The sequence below is a fragment of the Mytilus californianus genome, unplaced genomic scaffold, assembly GCF_021869535.1.
Source record: "Mytilus californianus isolate M0D057914Y unplaced genomic scaffold, xbMytCali1.0.p SCAF_1, whole genome shotgun sequence".
In the NCBI taxonomy this organism is placed as follows: domain Eukaryota; kingdom Metazoa; phylum Mollusca; class Bivalvia; order Mytilida; family Mytilidae; genus Mytilus; species Mytilus californianus.
Window position 1 is genome coordinate 132,537,630 of NW_026262581.1, and position 22,636 is coordinate 132,560,265.

The window sequence follows — 22,636 nt, forward strand, 5'->3', positions numbered from 1 at the left end:
TCGGGGTTTTGGTTCCACAAATTATTTTAAATCTGAACTAAATTCTTCCATGGAAACAAAAGATTTAAAAAACACGAAAATAATTAAAATTAAAAGAAGCACAAAAAAATTACGGATTTTGGAAAAAGGGGAGACAAAACAAAAATTCTGTCCCGTAAGTACCTGTTCTGTGATCTTTATGAAAAGTTAGTCTCCATGGCTATTATACCACGTCTCCGTATTTTTATATCATTCGAACATTTATAAAGACGTAAAAGTCGAGAAACTATTACATATGTATGTATTATAATCGAGACGATCTATAGTTGTTTACTTTTTCGCTTAATTAGAACCTCAGTGAGCTATATTCACAGAGACTGTTTTGATTTTGAAAGTTTCCGTGACAATGAGTAGGGCGATGAGCTCTAAAACTTAGGTGTCGAAATTTGGTAGATTTTGGCGTAATATCTAAACAAAAAATGCAGCAAAGATTATTTAAAGAAAATAAGCGTACCAAGTGCCTTAAGACCGTTTTTTTTATGTTAATTGTCATCATACCGACAGTTTATGACTCGAGTTTAGTTTGGTTGAGAGATTTACATTTACTTTTTATCATTAAGATTTACCTATTTATTTCATTCATCCATAATTATAAGTTTTATTTGAGAAATATTTTTAATTTTTGTGAATATTTAAATAGTTTGATGGAGAGGAAAATCTTTATTTTTTTTGGGATCAATTTTGTTTTCTGAATACATAGCAAATGTTAAAAAAAAAAGGATGCACACGTACTTACAAACAATAAAGTGCAGAAAATTCAATTTCAAAATCCAATTCTCCACTTTCCAAAATAAAAAATCTAAATGCAAATTTTGATTTAATCTTCAATTTGCTTTTGTAAGATCGCGGAAGAGATGTGTTTACCAATATTCTCATTTCCAGCACACCAAGACATATTTGAAATTTAATGGTTCTGCTTACAAGGCTTGTGGGAAATCGATGGATGTTCACATGAATGAAAATGATTTTTGGCAAGGCATACATCATATATGTCTGTAACTATTGATTTCGTTTAGTTATGGAATTTTCTTTGATCGCATGGGTTGTTTTATTGAGATCCGTCATATTGGGTAAGATCTAATTAATTAATTTCTACAAGTAGACTTTTTTCAACTAGAAATGAATAACAACTTTGGTCTCTGTTTTTTTTTATGATTTGAGATCGTTTATATCTTGAAAAGCAAAGAAAAAAGACGAATACAAACCCTTGCTTTTAAGATCTACTTTATATATTCATATATGATTATAGTGGTGAAAAATATTTTTGAGTTCTCAATTATATATCACTGTAATTTCGTATTTTATGTACACGTATGACATTTTAAAACATGACTTATCCTATGATGATGCTTTCTGTGCGGGTCATTTGTGGTTTGAGGAAGGGGAAATAGAGTTAAAATTTAGCTTGAACACCTCTGTCACTCTCCCTTTTCACGGTTTGTTATGATGAATATTTGTCAAACAAAGTTTTCTCTCGTATGTTTTTCCTTTTCGTTGTCCCTTTTCTACAACAAACATACCATGAAGTTTTGTTGTCAGTGAAATTGGTGTTTGCAAGAAATGAAATTATTTTATTCCTGACACCCGTTTAAGAAAAACTTCAAATACGAAGATGATGTCAAAAAACTATTACATAAACGATTGATTATTGTTTGATTGCTTAATGTCCAGTGTCAAGTGTTTCATGCATATTCAAGACGATAACTCGAATAGGTAAGTTTTTAATAGTCAACCGGAATGAAGTGTGGGAACTTGGACTGCAACTGGAAAAAAATTAGACATGTTGGATAAGTGAAGAGATATTGCCTTGCAACTGACCACCAGTATAACCATCACAAATTTGTTACCGTGAAAGGTTCTTCTCTGTGTCTGGGACGAAGCAGTCTCCCTACACGATTTAAATCAAATCTTTTATCTATATTTTCTTATTTTCTCAACCGACCCTAACCGTTAATTTCGAGATATATTTCAAAACACGAAGCACACCTCGCTGTCTAAATCTTTTTATTTCTTTTAATAATCGATGACTATTAAAAATCATAAAATTTTAGTTGTAGGTATAAACTATACACCTGATGGTTGTGAAGAAGGTTGGTTGTACTATAACCAGATGTGTTATTTATACAGCGATCATCCAGTCGATGCTATTGTCGCCAAGGAGATATGTAGTTCGTACAAGGATTCGGTCTTGGCCAGTGTATGGAATGATGAAGAAACGAGTTTTATAACGACCACATTACTTCCGGTTACTATTATTTTTCTTATCAGTTTTTCAACCATTGAAAAATGGTTACGAAAAAAAACATGATGCATAGATAAAACAATGAAACTCGTGACCTCAAACTTGAAATTAACCAGATATATGTATTTTGGTCTTAATAAGAACTTATTATAAATTGACAAAATTTGTATTTCAATAATCCTATCCAGTTGTAAAAGACTATGTAGGCTAAGGCTGATCAAATCAACCAATATTCTATCTCTACTGTATTGTCGATTTGTCCTGTAGAAGTCCCAACATTCAATTATACAATAATTTGACTGGTATTTCTTGATATACACGGTGGACCTTGGTCTTCGTGGTAGTCAAGAGTAATGTCATTCCTTCTGGCTCCATCTATCATACGACTGAATGTGACCACATTTGTATACCACTTTCGGCTACACATATATATAAGAAGATGTGGTATGAGTGCCAATGAGACAACTCTCCTTCCAAGTCAAAATTTATAAAAGTAACATGCACAGTATTAAAGTATTCCCTCCATCGAATTGTAGTTATTCTGCTCTTTGATAAGTTAATAAACCCATTCACGGTATATTGTCTGTTAACTATTTCAGCCTTTCACAAAGAATCTTGTATGGATAGGACTTATACCAAAACCAAACAAGGACCAAGGATGGATTTGGTTAGATGGATCCATGTCAGACATAGACGAGAATGGTAAGTTTATTTACAGCTGCGAACGCAAAAATGGTAAGTCTTTTTGATTGGAAGAATGTTTACAATATTTTTTATGTTTGATTCCATAGAAGATGTGTATTTGCTCAATCTAATTAAAATATATATCTCTGATTTCGTTATACTCATATCGACGCAAGTTACGCTTGATTGATGTTTGCTCTGCTCAAATGCAATTCTGAGGATTCGTGAATTGATGTAGACAGTACTTAATACATGTATATCATTATTGTCCACTAAATGTTTCCAGTATATTTGGTGTAAAGGCGTTATAAACAGTCTTAGAAGAAGCACGACCTTGTGGAACTCTATAAACTATAAGTATCAACAGGATGATGGTCCATACGTGATATCTGGATACCAATGCATGTTTTAGCTATGTATTAATAGTAGGTACAGATAAAGACGATATTCAAAGACTTACTACGATGAAAAAATGAAACCCATTTAAAATTAGTTTATTAAAAGGAAGGATGCATGTACATGGATAGTATCTTAGTTTACGAGCTCTATAAACAACATCACCGTAAACATTAGGATGTGATATCCCATTTGTTATAAGATTTTTGCAGGTAAACCCAATTTTTCAAACCAATCTTGTACAGGTTTTATTTGATTGTAACGAAATCCCTGACTTAATTATTTATCAGTTATACACAAAAAATCTTAAAAATCACCTCAAATACGGGCATAGCGAACGAGTTGGTAAATATACATCGTATATATATAAGAAAAAACCAACAAAATATCACCGTCTAAAAAGTATAAAAAGAGGCCGAAGATACCAAAGGGACAATCAAGCATTTAACATTAACAATAAGGAACGGAAAATTTTGATCCGATTTTTCAAATGGACATTTGATTAATCGAGAAAAGTTCTGTTTGATAGACATTTGTGGAAGAGTATTATAGAGATTCGAAACTGTGAACAGAATCGAAAAGATCGTTAAAAGCATGTAATTTATCTAACTGATACATATTACATACTATATATATATAATGTTTTGACTCTAGTATATCGCAGAACTTACTATTTAACTGAATGGTTCATAGCAAATATATAGCCCATCCGTAGCTAGACTGTCTGAAATACCGGTATGCGTCTGGATAGGTCAAACCAACTAATATTTGGTTGTGTTGGTGCTTACCATACACAAAAGACTTGGACAGATTCACCACATGATAAAATTATGTCCAGGGAGGCGACAATTTCGCTCTGTTATATTTTTGTAAATTGACGAAGCATACATTAATTTGTAACCAGAAGATTTTGCTATTTTTATGTACATTGAAGTTGTAATCTTTCTAGAAACTAGAATTACGAATCTGTGTATCTGGCTGCATTTAGACTACAAATATTTTGCTATATAAGACTCATATAAACATGTCCAGTTTGATTGCAGGAAATGCACCAGAATCCAATCAAGATATATGTGGAGCTCTGAATGCAGATGGAATTATTGTCTTCAAAGAGTGCTGGGAAAGGCTTCCGGGGTTCATTTGTAAGAGTTGTAAGTATCGAATACCGACTTTCTGGTTAGCTGTACGGCTTTAATATGAAAAGAAGTAAATAAGGTATACAGGGATGTCTTCAAGTAATACATGGTTATCATATTGATTTCCCCAGACTGTTGTAATATCTTCTGTATAAAATTCGATATAATAAAAACAAAGAAAAAAACAAATGAAACAGATAGTTAGTGTTTTAAATTTGTTCATGTACTATATGATTACATTGGTTGAAAATATCTTTGAATCCTTTGTAGCTTTAGCAATGGCTTACATCGAAAGTGATCTGTTTAACAAGTCAGCTGTGAACAAAGAGGAACCACCTACGCTGTTGTTTGAAAGAATTTGGCCACCTAAACAGCAGGATTTGTCGCAGTACGTCAAACACATCGCCCATACGAAAGCTGTATCTCACGAGACTGACTGCGCGTTCTACTGCTCTCACGTGACTGGCTGTAAAGCTTTCATCATCCAGTGTGCTATGGCATGGAAATGTAATCAGTACAACTGTGATCTTTACCAACCAAAATTCTGAATGATCTGTGCTGTTGATAAGTTGATATTCCGTCCAACTGTATGCTGACTTTACAACTTTTCTTGTCACAAACACAAATAAAGATTTGCTCTTAATTCTGTCTCTTTTAAAAATGCAATCTACGGGGAACTTGATATTTAGCAATGGAAATATCGAATAAGTGTCATGTATGAGTGGTCGTTCATGTCTAAATAACGATACTTCCATCATTATAGTTTTTCCATCGTGATGGTTTTAATAAGTATCCCGATGCTTTTGATACTTATAAAAAGTATCATGATACAGGTCTAAACTATCATGATACTTTCTCAAAACATCACGATACAATTAAACTGACAATAGCATCGCGATGGAAGCCAACAGCATCACGATACCCGAAGTCAAAAGCATCGTGATGGAAGTTAAAAGCATCGCGATAGAAGTCAAAAGCATAATGATGGAAGTCAAAAGCATCCCGATGCTTTTGACTTCCATCACGATACTTTTGACTTCCATCACGATACTTTTGAGTTACATCACGATACTTTTGAATTCCACCATGATGCTTTTGACTTACATCATGATGCTTTTAACTTCCATCGTGATGCTTTTGGCTTCCAACGCGATGCTAATGTCAGTTGAATTGCATCGTGATGCTTTGAGCAAGTATCATGATACTTTAGACTTGTATCATGATACTTTTGTTAAGTATCATGATGCTTTTGACAAGTATGGTAGTTGTTAAAAGCATCGGGATGGAAAAACTCATAGTCATTCGCTCAGTTGTATGGAGATACTATAGTTTATATCGGAAATTCGTGTAAAATTTATTATGAATAAAATGAGATGTTGGTATATAGATATAAGAAGATGTGGTATGAGTGCCAATGAGACAACTCTCCATCCAAGTCACAATTTGTAAAAGTAAACCATTAAAGGTCAAAGTACGGCCTTCAACACGGAGCCTTGGCTCACACCGAACAGCAAGCTATAAAGGGCCCCAAAAATGACTAGTGTAAAACCATTCAAACAGGAAAACCAACGGTCTAATCTATATAAAAAAAAACGAGAAACGAGAAACACTTATGAACCACATCAACAAACGACAACCACTGAACATCAGGGTCCTGACTTAGGACAGGTGCTAACAAATGCAGCGAGTTTAAACGTTTTAATTGGCGCCAACCTTCACCCTACCTGAAACAATAGTGTAACATTACAACATAGAAAGACACACTATAAAATATCAATTGAAATGGCTTAACTCAATCAAAAGACATATTAACAAAAACAAGTGAACATACACTGAACGAATAAATTTGATCTATGACACAATGTAAATACAAAGTTAATAAAACAAAGGGGTTAGATTAAAACAATATCAGAAAGACAACCATAACCTTGGCCCGCCCCCCCCCCCTTTTGTGGGAAAAATTTTGATGATTATCTAGGGAATCACTGAAGCATGACTGGAGCGGGCCCCCTCTTCGGCAGTCAATGCCCCCCCCCCTTTTATGAAAATTTCTGGATCCGCCACTGATGTTAATTATCATTAGACAAGTTGATAACCAATACTACAGAAAGAGCAAAAGATGTCACATGCAGACAACAGGTAAAACAGATGGACTAATATGGTAAAGAAAATGGGTGTTTAATTCAGTAATGTCAATGTAGAGAACGGGTGAATAATACATTAATGTCAATGTAGAGAACGGGTGTATAATACAGTAATGTCAATGTAGAGAACGGGTGTATAATACAGTAATGTCAATGTAGAGAACGGGTGTAGAATACAGTAATGTCAATGTAGAGAACGGGTGTATAATACAGTAATGTCAATGTAGAGAACGGGTGTAGAATACAGTAATGTCAATGTAGAGAACGGGTGTAGAATACAGTAATGTCAATGTAGAGAACGGGTGTAGAATACAGTAATGTCGATGTAGAGAACGGGTGTATAATACAGTAATGTCAATGTAGAGAACGGGTGTATAATACAGTAATGTCAATGTAGAGAACGGGTGTATAAAACAGTGAACGGGTGTGTAATACAGTGAACGGGTGTATAATATGTAGTAATGTCAATGTAGAGCTGACAGGCGCACAGCAACCCGTACGCAAAAACGCAGTTGCGTACACATCTAAAATTTGACAAAAATAAAAATATGGTAAATCTTGTAAGAATAAAACTAAAATAATAAAATAAGTTAAAAAGTTTTATACAATATTCTAATAGTCACTTTGTAGCTATATTCCGTTCCGGAAACTAGTCTACTTTTATCTTTTACGGAACCAGCATCGTGATTATGTTGCTGATGCACACAATTAAAATAGCTGAGTATTCGGGGTGTCAGAAAACAAGTGTTACGTCCACTATGCCTCCTTACCCTGACATCTTTTCTGAAGATTTCAAAATAACTGATGAAATAAAATATGACGTTAACTTATAAAGAGACCATGGGCAACGATCCATTCTTATGATTTTCATGTGAGGTGGTATGTAGTCTTATATACGTCCTCATAACAGGTTTTTTAAACAGTCCAGTCAAAATTAAGTTAAACGGGGATTGTTAAGGGTCATTTTCGTGCAATTGTTTTTACTTTTTTATTTTACGTTCGGCCGTGCAAGACGGGTGTTTCGTTTAACGTGTTTTTCCAATTCAATTATATTATATTTTGATATACTAAACGTATTTGCATTTATGCTGGTCTCGACGGCAACGACAGAACGGTCTTTTTCAGTATACCATGAGAAGACTTGAGAAATACAATGAAAACCAATCGTTTATCTGGGCTTGGTCTATTGAACATAAACCGTAAACTAGATGTGTCGGAACGACACGAATGGCCCCGTCTCAAAAAGTTAAAAATCTGCAATTTCAACAACATATGTGGACACAAACATGCATGGATAGTATCCACCTCTCAGGACCAATACTAGTATGATGAAACATTTCCTTGATCAATGAGAAGTTAAATATCAAACTATCAGCAAACAGGAACCCACCAAACACAGAACATTTTAGAAACGTTTTTAAAAGGTTTCAAATAAGTTAGTGTCGAAAAAACGTTTAAGAAATGTTTTTAAAAGGTTAAATTGAAACGTTTTCTATAACTATAGTAGAAATGTTTCTGCAAACATTTTTTAAACGTAAAAAAAACATTTTTTCAAAAATGTTTTTGATGAACATAAATAATACATTTTAAAACAACGTTTTTAATTTTGTTTTTTAATAATGTTTCAAAAATGTTTTTTAATAAGTATAGAAAAACTTTATAAATCGTGTTTCCCATATCACCGCAATATTTTTGTTTTTAATAATTACTTTCAATTTTCAATTTACAAAAAGTCATCTTCGATCTGTCGATATGATGATATGATATGTCAAAAAAAAAGTTCTTGTAGTCTAATAACTGGTTTCTTTTCTGTAGAACCGGGAACCAGTTGTAACTTATTAGTTAGTTTCGTATTTTATTTCTATATTTTCCTTTATCGCATTTCTAAAGTATTATCATATTCGAAGATAGACATTTTAATTGAGAAACTGTATTATTTACGACAATAATTTGTATTAAAGCAAAATTCTTCATTAGATAAAATTTGTTCGAAACTTCCGGATACTCTCACCGCCTTTTTTAAATTGGGAAAACAACGAGACATGCTAGAAGAGTAGTTCTACAGAATAGCGTTTAGTCTAAGAGGTATGTATAAAATCAATAATCAGTCGATGTATTTTGTAGAAATTGAGACAAATTACTGCATTATTTTCTCCATGACATTCGTATGATTTGCATGAGTCTATTTACATGATTAACAGATTTAACTACTACTGGCATAAATTCACATTCACCACTGCATGATGCCATCACGTGTCAATTTGCCATGCCCGGTGTCCTGACACTCCCTGGTGTTGGGGTGGGGATTGTCCTTGTAAATATTGAACTTTGTAAATACGTTAGTGACACATCTCCATTAATCCCGATAGGGAGTGTACATGGATTCCACTGTACCCTCGCAGCTCTCAAGGGGTTCTTCGGATATCGGAGGAATTTACCAGTACATACATACATACATACATGCCTCATGGGCTACTGGTCTGACTTTTACACGAGTAAAATAAAATTAAGCCTCCGAAGACAGCATAATTAATCATTTAAACTACCCAGAGCTTAGTCAAATAATAATGATGTTTTGTACGGCTTTCTTATTTGATAAAACAAAATGTGGACTCCCTCCTCCAACTTCGTAGCAACAGCAAAAATAAAAAATATCCTTTCAAGACGTCATTTTTGTTTGGACTACCCATAGCCGTGCTGCCAGTGCTGGGCCTCATTTTACAAAATATCTTATGTCTGACTAACACTGACTAAAATTGATTGTAACTTGCCAGTCATGAACAATTCAGTATACCGCAAAATGTAACTGCATTTGATACGTTACACGATAGAAACATATTGATAACAGTTAAAAAGTAATTATAATCAAATGTTATAGTAAATAAAAATATAACGCAAGGGCACCTGACGAACTTGACCTGAAATATGACATCGGAAACACCAGGTGTAATATCATCAAATTAAAGAAATTCATATACGACCAGTGTTGATTACCACGGCTCATTTACGTTGGGAAAATCCTTTCAAATAAATAGATGTGTAAAAGTTTATAATGTAACCACAGAACAATCTACCGAGAAAAGGTCAAAGTAGATTTTAACAGTTAAAGATAATATATATTAATTTAAAGTAAATATATATAAGCGAAACATGCTATACATATGAAAAAAAAATTTGGCATTAACAAAGCATTAACAGAATAAACCTGTAATTGAAGACAAACATTCAAATGCATATACAATTGCATATAACGTATACACAGCGATACATGAAAAATCATTATAGAAACTCGATAAGACTCGGACAAGAAATAAAATATCTTTTAGGCAATAATATTTGTAGGTTTTGCTAAGATTGGTTCATGGACACGATTATTTATAAAACAAATATTTGATTTCACGAAAAATAAATAACAACAGGACTAAATTGTAATTTTGTAGGTCCAGTATTTGGTGTCACAGGGTGGTCACAGCCCTTCAAACTGTAAGGAAGGATGATGAAAAAGGTGTGGCACTAATCAGTTATGGGCCAAATACAGTCTGAAGGGGCAAAAGAGAAAAGAGGCATTCACAGGTCACCCTTTTGTGCAGAATAATCATGAGTAAGTTGATTAAGAAAATATGTCGAACTTTAAAAAGCAAGTGCCATTAATATAGATTGGATTTTTTATCTGACTTTAATCTCAAAAAGAATTCATATGATGAATATGAATATAATGTTTCTCACTTATTATTTTTGATAGAAACAGAGTGCAAAGTTACATAAAGTTATTATATATATATATAAAAGTTTAAGGAAGTTAAAAAAATAATGAAATATATCTTTTTAACTCTGTAATACTTTTTCAGAAAGTTGTGCAAGAGTGTTCCCAAAATCCAAGGTTGCCGATATGGAGGAGGTCTTAATTCCTAAAACAGGCCCCACACAAGCCATGAGGACAAAAATATAAGGTATTTTTCAATTGAATAGAATATCTTAATATACATTTAAGTGGAAGGTTTTATTTATTTAAAAGTTTATTTTTGCAATTTGAATATCTATACACAAATTTCTGAGTCATTTATAGCAATATGACATTTGCCAACCATGCAGAACTTCTATTTATTTAGAGACAACAGAATAATACATTGTTATGTTCTTGACGATGGAATTATTGTCTTTAACCTGCAAGTAAAACATTGAGATTTACATTTGTAGCAATTGCTTTTGACATGTAAATATTATTTATGTTTTTTGCCTATCTTAATAATTACTTGGATTGCAAAAAATATCATAATGTCCCCTTTATAGATTTAATGAAATAGCTTGATTAAAAGGGAGTACAACAACTAACTGGGGTTAAGAGTTATATGCTAAACAGGGTACTTGGGAGTACTGATATTCTTAACAAATTGCTTTTTATCATTTCAGAAACCTGTAAGAAAAGGACTGATGATATCGCAAGAAGAATTGGAGTCTGAACAAATAAATCTGTTTAAAAGAACTTGATTCTACTGATTTTAGTCCTGTCAATACTGTTTTTTTTTTGTTGCAAAGTATTTAAAGATGTTTATAAAACTATATTCCAATTTCTGCAACAATTAAAGCTTTGGTTATAAATTAGATCATTGATTGAAGTTATTATGGTAATTTGTCAAATTCTCGGTTTTAGAGATATGTAATCTCCTTGTCAATGGAAGAACCTTATTGATGTGACTTTCAAGGTCACAGGACCAAGTTTAAACAGTTTACTTAGAGGTTGACAAGCTTTGCTTTGGCATAGTTGTTTTTATAAAGAATATCTTCCTTCAGAGCTTTGGTGTAATGGGGAGTGTGGTCGCCTCAAGTGCGGAGGTCGTGGGTTAGAACTTCGGCCCGGTCAAACCAATGACAATAAAATTATTATTTGTTGCTTCTCCCCAAAATGAGTTGAGAGCAAAGACTTCTTGGCCCGTAGTCAGAATAATGTGACATGTCTTCCTGCAAACTTGCCTTGTGGGCTAGAACCAAAAAATCTGGCACAACATGTTGGTCTATGTCTATGTTGGTCCACCATTTTCTACATAAGAAAATGCCTGTACCAAGTCAGGAATATGACAGTTGTTATCCATTCATTTGATGTGTTTGAACTTTTGATTTTGCCATTTGATTATGGACTTTCCTTTTTGAATTTTCCTCGTAGTTCAGTATTTTTGTGATTTTACTTTTTTCTATTACAAGACAGGGTATTAATTTCTAATAATCATGTTCTCATCCAGAATATGCATCTGACTTGCCACTGGTCGTTAAACAACCAACCATCCATCCAAGCTTATAAAGATGTTGCTTTTTCTTCAACTAAACACGTGCATTACCAATTAAGAAATGGATGAAATACAAAACACTGCACAATCAATTATATATTTTTAAACCAAAGTAATGGTGGTCGCACTAATGCATCATTGTTACACAAATGTGTTGAAAATGTTTGTTGGAGGTTGACAGAAACGTTTTTCATAAAACCTTATTTCAACGTTTTCTGAATGTTCCAAATAACGTTTCTTCAAAATGTTTTTGAAACATTTATAAGAGTCTACAAATTTTGGTTTTTAAAACGTTTTAATAAAACATTCTAGAAACCAAAACAAAACATTTTTAAAACGTTTTTAAAATGTTGAATTGTTTGCTGGGAAGTGGATGTACTGCAGAACAAGATGTGTTGAAACGACAAGAAAACCAGCACAGCGGAAAGAAACATAAACTTGATCTGTAACTCATCATGGTAGACTCACATATCAAGAATCAGCGCAAAATCTGAAGGTGTATTGAAAAAAGTCCGTATAACTGTGATTTCAACAATTTATTATAGTCCAAAACCCGCAATTTCGTCAAAAATCAGCTGAGCGGAACGAACTTTAACTCGATCTGTAGCACATCGTGGTTAACTTACATACCAATATCTGAAGGCATTTAGAAAAAAGTCCATATAACTGTGATTTTCAACAACTTATCAAAGTCAAAAGCCCGTAATTTCGGCAAAAATTAGCAGAGCGAAACGAAACTTAAACTTGATCTGTAACTCATCATGGTTAAATCACATACCAACAATCAGCCCAATATCTGAAGGCGTTTAGAAACAAAATGCGATTATGGTTTGTTGCGGAATGACGGAATGACGGAATGACGGATAACGGACAAAGGTAAAACTATATGGCCCCGACAACTTTGTTGCGGGGCCATAAAAACAAATTTGAACTGACACGGTTGTGGACATCTTCAGTAAAAGAAAGGAAAGGAAATGGTCCTTGATTTTCAGGTTCAAAGACGAAAGAAAGACTGCTTGTTCACGTATAAAATAAAACATAGAAAAATGTGATTATATTTATTTATGCATTTTCACAAATAAAAAAAACCCTTTAAGTTGCACGGTGTTGGCTTAGAAATTTGGATTTTTGAACGTATAGTGGGTGAGACTGATTGGGTAACTATTGAAACGGGCGTATGACATTTGCGCCGATTTTTAAAATTTTCATTCTTTCATTTGCACCGATTTCATTTTTTCATTTGCGCCGATTTTGTATTTGCTACTAATTGCATTTACAGTTTAACACAGGTGAGTAAATATTTGTACATGTACTATACCTTGAATGTATATTGGTAAAATCTGGTTATAAACGTTGTTCACTTATGTTTAAGTTAAGAAAATCCAGGCCGTTACGTATGTTAAAATGCGAACTCTAGAAATGCCCGCATCAGTACATTGTACGTTAGCCAGAGAAAGAAAAGATGGACTTCGTTATTGACAATTACGAAAAATATAGAGACGAAATCACAAGAAAGGAATATATTAGATGTGTTGCCTATAAATACTCGGCAAGAACAGATTTATGATTTTAATGTATTCCGTTTTTATGGATTTTAATGTTGTAAATAGATTTTTAATTCGTCATTTTAGTATAAACAGAGTAAAAACGGAGTGCTTTTATCTTAGGTTTTTTAAAGTATGTGAACATAGTGCTTTTAAATCGACTTATCCTGCTCAAAATCCTACTTCCAACTCCCCGTGGTGAGCAGAGGACAACAGTTATATACATGTTATGATTGACAATTCATAACATTTGTACAATAGTTATCAAAGGTACCAGGCTTATAATTTAATACGCCAGACGCGCGTTTCGTCTACATAAGACTCATCAGTGACGCTCAGATCAAAATATGTATATAGCCAAACAAGTACAAAGTTGAAGAGCATTGAGGACCCAAAATTCCAAATGGCGAACGGAAGAGGTCTATAATGTTAAATGAAAAATAACATTCACCTGTATTTACCTGTACAGTAATTTACCTGTAAATTACCTGTAAAAAAATCGGCGCAAATGAAAAAAAAAAATCGGCGCAAATGAAAGAAAAAATCGGCGCAAATGAAATGCAGATCGGCGCAAATGCAAAACGCCGATTGAAACATATGGTGGTGGCACTTAAATTTTAATTGTACATAATATCTAATCAAGCTCAACCCACTATACATTAGAAGTTTGTTATTCTCTAATTAATATTTTTTCGAATTTAATTATTTTCAATAGTTAACCTGTTACTTATGAAAATAAGATTTCTGTGAGGTAATTTTAAGTCCCAGGAAATCGCGAGAATGCAGGATTTTGCACCATTTACCCACTCGCCGTATATATTCCTTCTCTGGCATTGAGTACACATCATTTTGGCCTAGCTACGCCCCTGGCTGACAACAGGTAAAACAGGTGGACTAATATGGTAAAGAAAACGGGTGTATAATACGGTAATGTCAATGTAGAGCTGACAAACTAAGGTCAAAGGAACTACAAAAATGAAAACAACACGTTATAAATTTCATGCGTCCGAAGCGCTTTTCTGGATTTACCTTCATCAGGAACGCTCAAAGCCGAATATCTGAAAGCCAAGGATGTATAAGAACCGAAACAGTTGAAGAGCTATATAACCAAAAAGGACCTAAAAAATAGCCAAATCCATCTAAGGTCAACTTTGCCTGAGGGAGTTGATGAACCATAGTTTCTAACAATCTCAAAATTTATTAACGGACAATTTTAGAAAGGTTTGTTATAAATCATGCCAGTACCGAAGTACTGACTACTTGGCTGATGATACCCTCGGGGACTGATAGTCCACCAGCAGAGGTATCGACCCAGTGCTGTAACTAGATATTAATCTGTTCAGCTGCAAATTAATTTGGTTAAATAATGGATTAATCATTCCCATACAGTTTTTTTTTTGGCATACTGGTAGTAGTTGCTGTAGAGATTTTCAATAGACTTTCACAACTAATCATCTCAAATGTAAGCAATATTTGCAGATATCAATCACCATCACTGATTGTAAAACAAATTGGCCTTATTACACCAGTGAAAATATATGAAAAGTTCTATTAAGTAGTATCACTTGGCTTATCAGATGTTTGGTACTGTGCAACTGAAACTACGGTGTGCCGTCAACTTTTGATGTGAACAGACTGTACGGATCAGACGACACCACCAAATCACAGCTACAGGTTTTTGTTTAATCAAGTTAGACTGGCAGATGTGTCACTTTGATAATGTTAACAGAACTTTTACATTATCGCTGATCCATAAAAATGAGATCAAGGTCAGATGATTATGTACAACTTACAATCATTCTATATACCAAATAGCTTCTACGTCATTTGATCTCTGGTGGAAAGTTGTCTCATTGGCAATCATACCACATGTTCTTATATTTATAATGTTGACCTATTGCTTATAGTAGTAATATAAGAGAAATGGAGCTACTCAGAACTTTAATATCCCTGGACCATGAAAATGAGATCAAGTACTAGTACAAACGAACTTAGACCATAAGGTATATGTGGACCAGATAAAAATTATCCAGCTCTTCTACCTTCTAAATATGAAGCTTCATAAATTGAACTTAGGCCAATGCAGGATTAACAACCCTGAAACCAAAACTTCACAATATAAAGCATGTGTATACAAGATATGAAGCATCCAGTTCTTCTACCTTCTACAATAATAAGCTTTATACAAAAGTTTGTGTCTTTGCCGAAGCCCCTATGGAATTAGCATCACTATATCACAAATGAAACTAACAGGCATGACAAAAATTAAGTTTCTTATTTTAAAAGAAGAGATTTTCATGTTTTTTTATAGTGCATTACATAAGACACAGGTATATGTAGCATGATTGCCAATGAGACAACTATCCACCAGATACCAAAAGACACAGGTATATGTAGCATGATTGCCAATGAGACAACTACCAACCAGATACCAAAAGACGCAGGTATATGTAGCATGATTGCCAATGAGACAACTACCAACCAGATACCAAAAGACACAGGTATATGTAGCATGATTGCCAATGAGACAACTACCAACCAGATACCAAAAGACGCAGGTATATGTAGCATGATTGCCAATGAGACAACTACCAACCAGATACCAAAAGAAGAGGATGTAAACAACTGTAACTCATGTTGACGTGCTAAGAAAAACACCCACTTTTAATTCAAACTATAGGAAAACAAGATGTATGAGTCTTACAGATCTAAATAAAATGCTTCGCTGGGCGCAGCTTGATACGACCGCAGAGGTCGAACCCTGAACAGTTGGGGCAAGTATGGACACAACATTCAAGCTTGATACAGCTCTGAATTTGGATTGTGATTAAATATTTGACACAGCATAGGTTTCTGACACAGAAAGAATGTGGTCTAAGAACTTCAATTTTTTTAATTTACCTATTATGGTCCAATGTCCAAAATCAAAATACATGGTAAGATTCAGCATATCAAAGAACCCCATATATTCAATTTTTGTTGAAATCAAACAAAGTTTAATTTTGGACCCCAACTTGGACAAACTTGAAAACTGGTCCCATAATCAAAAATCTAAACACATGTTTAGATTCAGCATATCAAAGTACCCCAAGAATTCAATTTTTGTTAAAATCAAACTAAGTTTAATTTTGGACCCTTTGGACCTTAATGTAGACCAATTTAAAAAACGGGACCCAAAATTAAAAATCTAAAAACACGGTTAGATTTGGCATATCAAAGAACCCCAATAATTCAATTTTTGATGAAATCAAACAAAGTTTAATTTTGGACCCGTTTGACCTCAATATGAACCAATTTGATAGCAGGCCCACAAAATAAAAAATCTAAATACATGGTAAGATTCAGCATATCAAAGAACCCCATATATTCAATTTTTGTTGAAATCAAACAAAGTTTAATTTTGGACCCCAATTTGGACCAACTTGAAAACTGGGCCAAAAATCTAAAATCTAAATACATGTTTAGATTCAGCATATCAAAGAACCCCATATATTCAATTTTTGTTGAAATCAAACAAAGTTTAATTTTGGACCCAACTTGGAACAACTTGAAAACTGGTCCCATAATCAAAAATCTAAACACATGTTTAGATTCAGCATATCAAAGAACCCCAAAAATTCAATTTTTGTTAAAATCAAACTAAGTTTAATTTTGGACCCTTTGGACCTTAATGTAGACCAATTTAAAAAACGGGACCCAAAATTAAAAATCTAAATACACGGTTAGATTTGGCATATCAAAGAACCCCAATAATTAAATTTTTGATGAAATCAAACAAAGTTTAATTTTGGACCCGTTTGACCTCAATATGAACCAATTTGATAGCGGGCCCACAAATAAAAAATCTAAATACATGGTAAGATTCAGCATATCAAAGAACCCCATATATTCAATTTTTGTTGAAATCAAACAAAGTTTAATTTTGGACCCCAATTTGGACCAACTTGAAAACTGGGCCAAAAATCTAAAATCTAAATACATGTTTAGATTCAGCATATCAAAGAACCCCATATATTCAATTTTTGTTGAAATCAAACAAAGTTTAATTTTGGACCCCAACTTGGACCAACTTGAAAACTGGGCCCATAATCAAAAATCTAAACACATGTTTAGATTCAGCATATCAAAGAACCCCAATAATTCAATTTTTGTTAAAATCAAACTAAGTTTAATTTTGGACCCTTTGGACCTTAATGTGGACCAATTTAAAAACGGGACCCAAAATTAAAAATCTAAATACACGGTTAGATTTGGCATATCAAAGAACCCCAATAATTCAATTTTTGATGAAATCAAACAAAGTTTAATTTTGGACCCTTTTGACCTCAATATGAACCAATTTGATAGCGGGTCCACAAATAAAAAATCTAAATACATGGTTAGATTCAGCATATCAAAGAACCCCAAGAATTCAATTTTTGATGAAATCAAACAAAGTTTAATTTTGGACCCTTTTGACCTCAATGTGGACAAAGTTGATAACGGGGCCCAAAAATCAAAAATCTAAATACATGGTTAGATTCAGCATATCAAAGAACCTCATATATTCAATTTTTGTTGAAATCAAACAAAGTTTAATTTTGGACCCCGATTTGGACCAACTTGAAAACTGGGCCCATAATCAAAAATCTAAATACATGTTTAGATTCAGCATATCAAAGTACCCTAAAAATTCAATTTTTGTTAAAATCAAACTAAGTTTAATTTTGGACCCTTTTGACCTTAATGTAGACCAATTTGAAAACGGAACCAAAAATTAAGAATCTAAATACACGGTTAGATTCGGCATATCAAAGAACCCCAATAATTCAATTTTTGATGAAATCAAACAAAGTTAAATTTTGGACCCTTTGGACCTCAATGTGGACCAATTTAAAAACGGGGCCCAAAATCCAAAAACTTAATACACGGTTAGATTCAGCATATTAAAGAACCCCAAGAATTCAAGAAAAAAACCCCATTGAAATTGATCAAGAAATAAGCAATTTATACGAAGTATCTTCTTTTGCACAATACTGTGCAATTGAATATTTCTTGCTATTGTGCAATACTGTACAATTGACAATTTCTTGCTATTGCGCAATATTGTGCTATTGGATATTTCTTGCTATTGCGCAATACTGTGCAATTGAAGATTTCTTGCTATTGCGCAATACTGTGCAATTGAAGATTTCTTGCAATTGTGCAATACTGTGCAATTGAAAATTTCTTGCTATTGCACAATACTTATTATATAATAATTTACACATCCTGTTTGGTGTGTATCTCCTACCATATCATTATTATTTGCTTTTAAATATTAATCAGAAATAACCAACTTAAAATGGAAAATTTTAAAAGAAAAAAAAAAGAAAAAAAAGAAAAAAAAAGAAAAAAAAAAATCCCCCCCCCCCCCCACAATTTTTTGAACCCCCTTATGATTCATCACCCCCAAACTCAATCCCAGCCTTCCCTTTGTGGTATGGTACCTTGCAGTACAATTTCAGAGAGATCACTACACTTGAACACAAGTTATTGTCTGGAAACTAGAAAAATGCTTATTTTTGGCCCCTTTTTGGCCCCCAATTCCTAAACGTTTCGGGCAATTACCCCCAAACTCAATTCCAGCTTTCCCTTTGTGATATGGAACCTTGTAGTACAATTTCAGAAATATCCAAACACTTACACACAAGTTATTGTCATGAAACTAGAAAAATGCTTGTTTTTTGCCCCTTTTTTGGCCCCTAATTCCTAAAATTTTGAGGCAATTACCCCCAAAATCAATTACAGCCTTCCCTTTGTGATATGGAACCTTGTGGTACAATGTCAGAGAGATCCATATACTTACACACAAGTTATTGTCTGGAAGTTACAAAAATGCTTATTTTTGGCCCCTTTTTGGCCCCTAATTCCTTAACTGTTGGTACCATAACCCCCAAAATCAATCCCCACCTTCCTTTCGTGGTATTGAACCTTATGGTAAAATTTCATGGAGATCCATTCACTTAAACTAAAGTTAGAGTGCGAAAACCAATGTGTCTTCGGACGACGACGACGACGACGACGACGCCAACGTCATACCAATATACGACCAAAAAATTTTCAATTTTTGCGGTCGTATAAAAACACCCACACGTTAATTTTATCACTGCAAAGCTGCTGACCAAATATGCAGTCATTCTGTTCAGTAGTACTTCAGAAAAAGTGTGCAAAAAATAAAGTTCAATCAACATCTTGAATATTCAAAGCATCTGCCAACAAGTATGTGTTGGACAGATCCAAGAAGTGCATACACATTACAACATATCACTGTCAAGCTACTGGCCTAATATGAAGTCCTTCTGTTTAGTAATTTCTGAGTAAAATGTGTGATAAATATATTTGTTTGACAAACAGGCAGATGTACAAGGTGATTGTAAATATAGCCTCCACTTTAAGACACCACCTTGGTGGTCTCATTTTCCCCTCGAGTGTGGGAGGTTGTGGGTTCAAACTTGAACCCTGGCCAGGTCAAACCACAGACTTAAAAATAAGTATTTTCTACTTCTCTCCTAAGCACACGGCATTACGGAGTAAAAGCAAAGACTGGTCAGCCTCAGAGTCAGAATAATGTGTCTGGGTAGGGTGAAACGTCTTCCTGAGGACTGTTATCTTGTGAACTAGCAAGTTAAAAATCTATCTGGCTCAACGTGACGATTTAGCACAATGCAGGGTAGATATTAAATTAACATGTTCTCGTCCTGAATATTCATTAAATTTGCTGCTGGACGTTTAACAGCCATCCATTATCATCATCATCCACTTTTAGAGTGAGGGTATAACACGGCAGACATCAACTAACAACAGCCATTGAATTACAGGCTCATGACTTGGGACAGGCACATTAAGAATCTCAACTTAATCATGTTTTCCCAGATTAAAATTTCAATCAGTACAGATGCAATGAATGGATTTTGAGTAAAGACATCATACAAATTCTGAGAAAGCATAACCCAGTGTGTAACCTTAATTTTTCATAACTACTCTAAGCTTAGATTGAAAAACAAATGATTATACAAATGACATTTATTAGTGTATGATTCACATACAATTGCTATAAATACACAAAATAAAAAGATTTAAAATGTATAAAAAACATTTACACAAATGCTAAAAATAAATGACAATAGATCGATAGCACTTTCATTTCATTTTTGTTCATCAAATGATTTTCTTCATCACTTATTAAAATCACTCATTCTGATGAAAGACAGCTATCCATTTTTAATGCACATCCAATGCAACACACTCCTTCCTCTCATAACAATGCCCTCACATTCCTCTCATTCAATTATCATCATCGTGAAGATCGCCTGTCTCTGTGGCGATGTCTGTGTTCTCTTTCTCTTCCATGTTCACGTTCACGGTCTCGTTCCCTGCTACGATCTCGTTCACGACTCCTACGTCTCATTGGTTCTGAAGTTCTCCTTAAGAAATCATCTACATCTCTTTCATACTGAAAGGCAAAAAAGACAATAAACTTCTAGACATAACTTAGGAATATGGTATTCTTTATAAACTAAATCTTTCTTAAGTATAAATGTTAATATAGTTCTCTTTTTATTATTATGTCTCACCAAAGGGTTCATTGACAGTTATATTTGCCAAATTTTGGAGATAGATGATTCATGATTAATATCCAAAACTTGAATCTTACGAAGTCTGTGGTGATATAACAAACATTTAGGAGATTCCTGCAATATATGTGTCCCTCCAACTTAACAGATTTTTGCACTATGGTTAATCAAACTTGTTTCCTTTATATTAAAATGTAAAAAATTTAACATGTTAACTTTTCAAAACATTGCAAATCAAAGAACCACGACTGAAGGTATAGGGTCACATAATCACTTATCTAAATTGCATACCAAATATCATTGATTTATCAAATCTTTGAAAATTTCTTTTCCTATTCAAGCTGTTTACATGCCAAGGTTTGTTTTTCTTTTGTTATATAAGTGTATTTGACATTTAAATAGGATATTTGACATGTTAGTATGTATCATTAGATGACTATATAGACTATTTGTACATCATCACTGAAAGTTAAACTTTGATCATAAGCTGACATTTTTCTCCTCATTCGGCCAATTAGATTTGTTTTCAGATTGAAAGACTGTAGTACTTTTTCTAATGTAAGCTACCAAATTTCAAGCTAATTTTTCAACTCCATGTAATTATTGCACAAACATATTTAAATATAATAATTTACATCAATAATTATTGCACCATTTCAGTCATAGTATGGCAATCATGCACTGACTTTTTCATAAAATTATCATTTTATCAATTAACCAGTCACTTTGACTCATGATTTTTGTTCTTTTCAAAGGGATATAACACTTATTATACGGCATACTTAGTACTTACAGATCGTTTGTCCGACCGTGATGCAGACTGAGCATATTCTGGGACTGGCATGTATTCTCTTTGTCTTTCATGATATGGATTATGATAAGGTGGCATAGGTTCCATACCAAACCCAGGTGGCTAAAATGTAAACATTGCAGATTTAAGCTGGTTATCCTTTAGTTCCTTCAATGCAGTGAAACCCCTTTAGTAACCCCATTTGACCTGATTTTGATGAACATTTAAAACATGCTTTGGTGTGTTTTTTCCTTTGTTAAAGAGTTTCAATAAAACCGGGTATTAAATGGTGCTTTATGTGCCTGTTTTTTTCACTCTTTAAAATCTACCTAATTAGCTGTTTTTTGCAATTTATGCATGTCAGTATATAGACTACAAGTACATGCAGTTTTATTTTCTCTCATAATTTTGTTGGTGTAATTTGTTTATAAACTATTTTCTCTCATAATTTTGTTGGTGTAATTTGTTTATAAACATGAAATGTAATATAACACTTTATTACAATGGCTATATCAAATTGAGAAGAAAATACTAACCGGTGGTCCATAAGGTGGCATCCCTGGGGGTACGGGTGGTCTGGCATGCTGGAATTCTCTGATGTAGTCATTGTAAGACTGAAACACACAAGAAAATCATTTTTATTCCTGTAACATTAAAGTCTATCGATCAAAAAAAAATAACTAGTGTTAAAACAATTCCTCAGAAATCAAGGGCTTTATCAAAAATATAAGATTTGTGTTTTTCTTGTGCAGATAATTTTCTCAATATTCAAAATGATGAACAT

The 22,636-nt window shown here is 33.5% G+C and overlaps 2 protein-coding genes and 1 long non-coding RNA gene across 3 annotated transcripts in view; 2 read left to right on the forward strand and 1 right to left on the reverse strand.

The window, feature by feature from the left end:
* The first annotated feature begins 1,029 nt into the window (after positions 1-1,029).
* On the forward strand, positions 1,030-5,116 carry LOC127734879 (snaclec clone 2100755-like). Its single transcript, XM_052244928.1, has 5 exons — positions 1,030-1,109; positions 2,091-2,284; positions 2,881-2,983; positions 4,405-4,512; positions 4,768-5,116. The coding sequence occupies exons 1-5, from the start codon at positions 1,058-1,060 to the stop codon at positions 5,043-5,045; spliced, it is 735 nt and encodes a 244-aa protein (XP_052100888.1). The 5' UTR covers positions 1,030-1,057; the 3' UTR covers positions 5,046-5,116.
* A 3,443-nt stretch (positions 5,117-8,559) lies between these two features.
* On the forward strand, positions 8,560-11,133 carry LOC127735001 (uncharacterized). The gene is made up of 4 exons (XR_007997917.1): positions 8,560-8,726; positions 10,082-10,242; positions 10,490-10,591; positions 11,052-11,133. It is a non-coding gene; the product is annotated as an uncharacterized LOC127735001 (long non-coding RNA).
* Positions 11,134-20,496: 9,363 nt separating this feature from the next.
* Positions 20,497-22,636, reverse strand: part of LOC127734827 (YTH domain-containing protein 1-like) — a 36,283-nt gene continuing 34,143 nt past the window's right edge. Inside the window, exons 15-17 of the mRNA XM_052244862.1 lie at positions 22,389-22,466; positions 21,856-21,975; positions 20,497-20,941 (exon numbers count right to left, since the gene is read on the reverse strand). Coding sequence (XP_052100822.1) covers positions 20,783-20,941; positions 21,856-21,975; positions 22,389-22,466 — 357 coding nt within the window. The 3' untranslated portion in view covers positions 20,497-20,782. The remainder of the gene's footprint in view (positions 20,942-21,855; positions 21,976-22,388; positions 22,467-22,636) is intronic.

Bases quoted from the DNA above. Each gene is read 5' to 3' on its own strand.
- LOC127734879 (XM_052244928.1), top strand. From the start codon at position 1,058: ATGGAATTTTCTTTGATCGCATGGGTTGTTTTATTGAGATCCGTCATA. The intron at 1,110-2,090 runs GTAAGATCTAAT...ATAAAATTTTAG, and splicing joins ATTGAGATCCGTCATATTGG to TTGTAGGTATAAACTATACA. The intron at 4,513-4,767 runs GTAAGTATCGAA...AATCCTTTGTAG, and splicing joins GGGGTTCATTTGTAAGAGTT to CTTTAGCAATGGCTTACATC.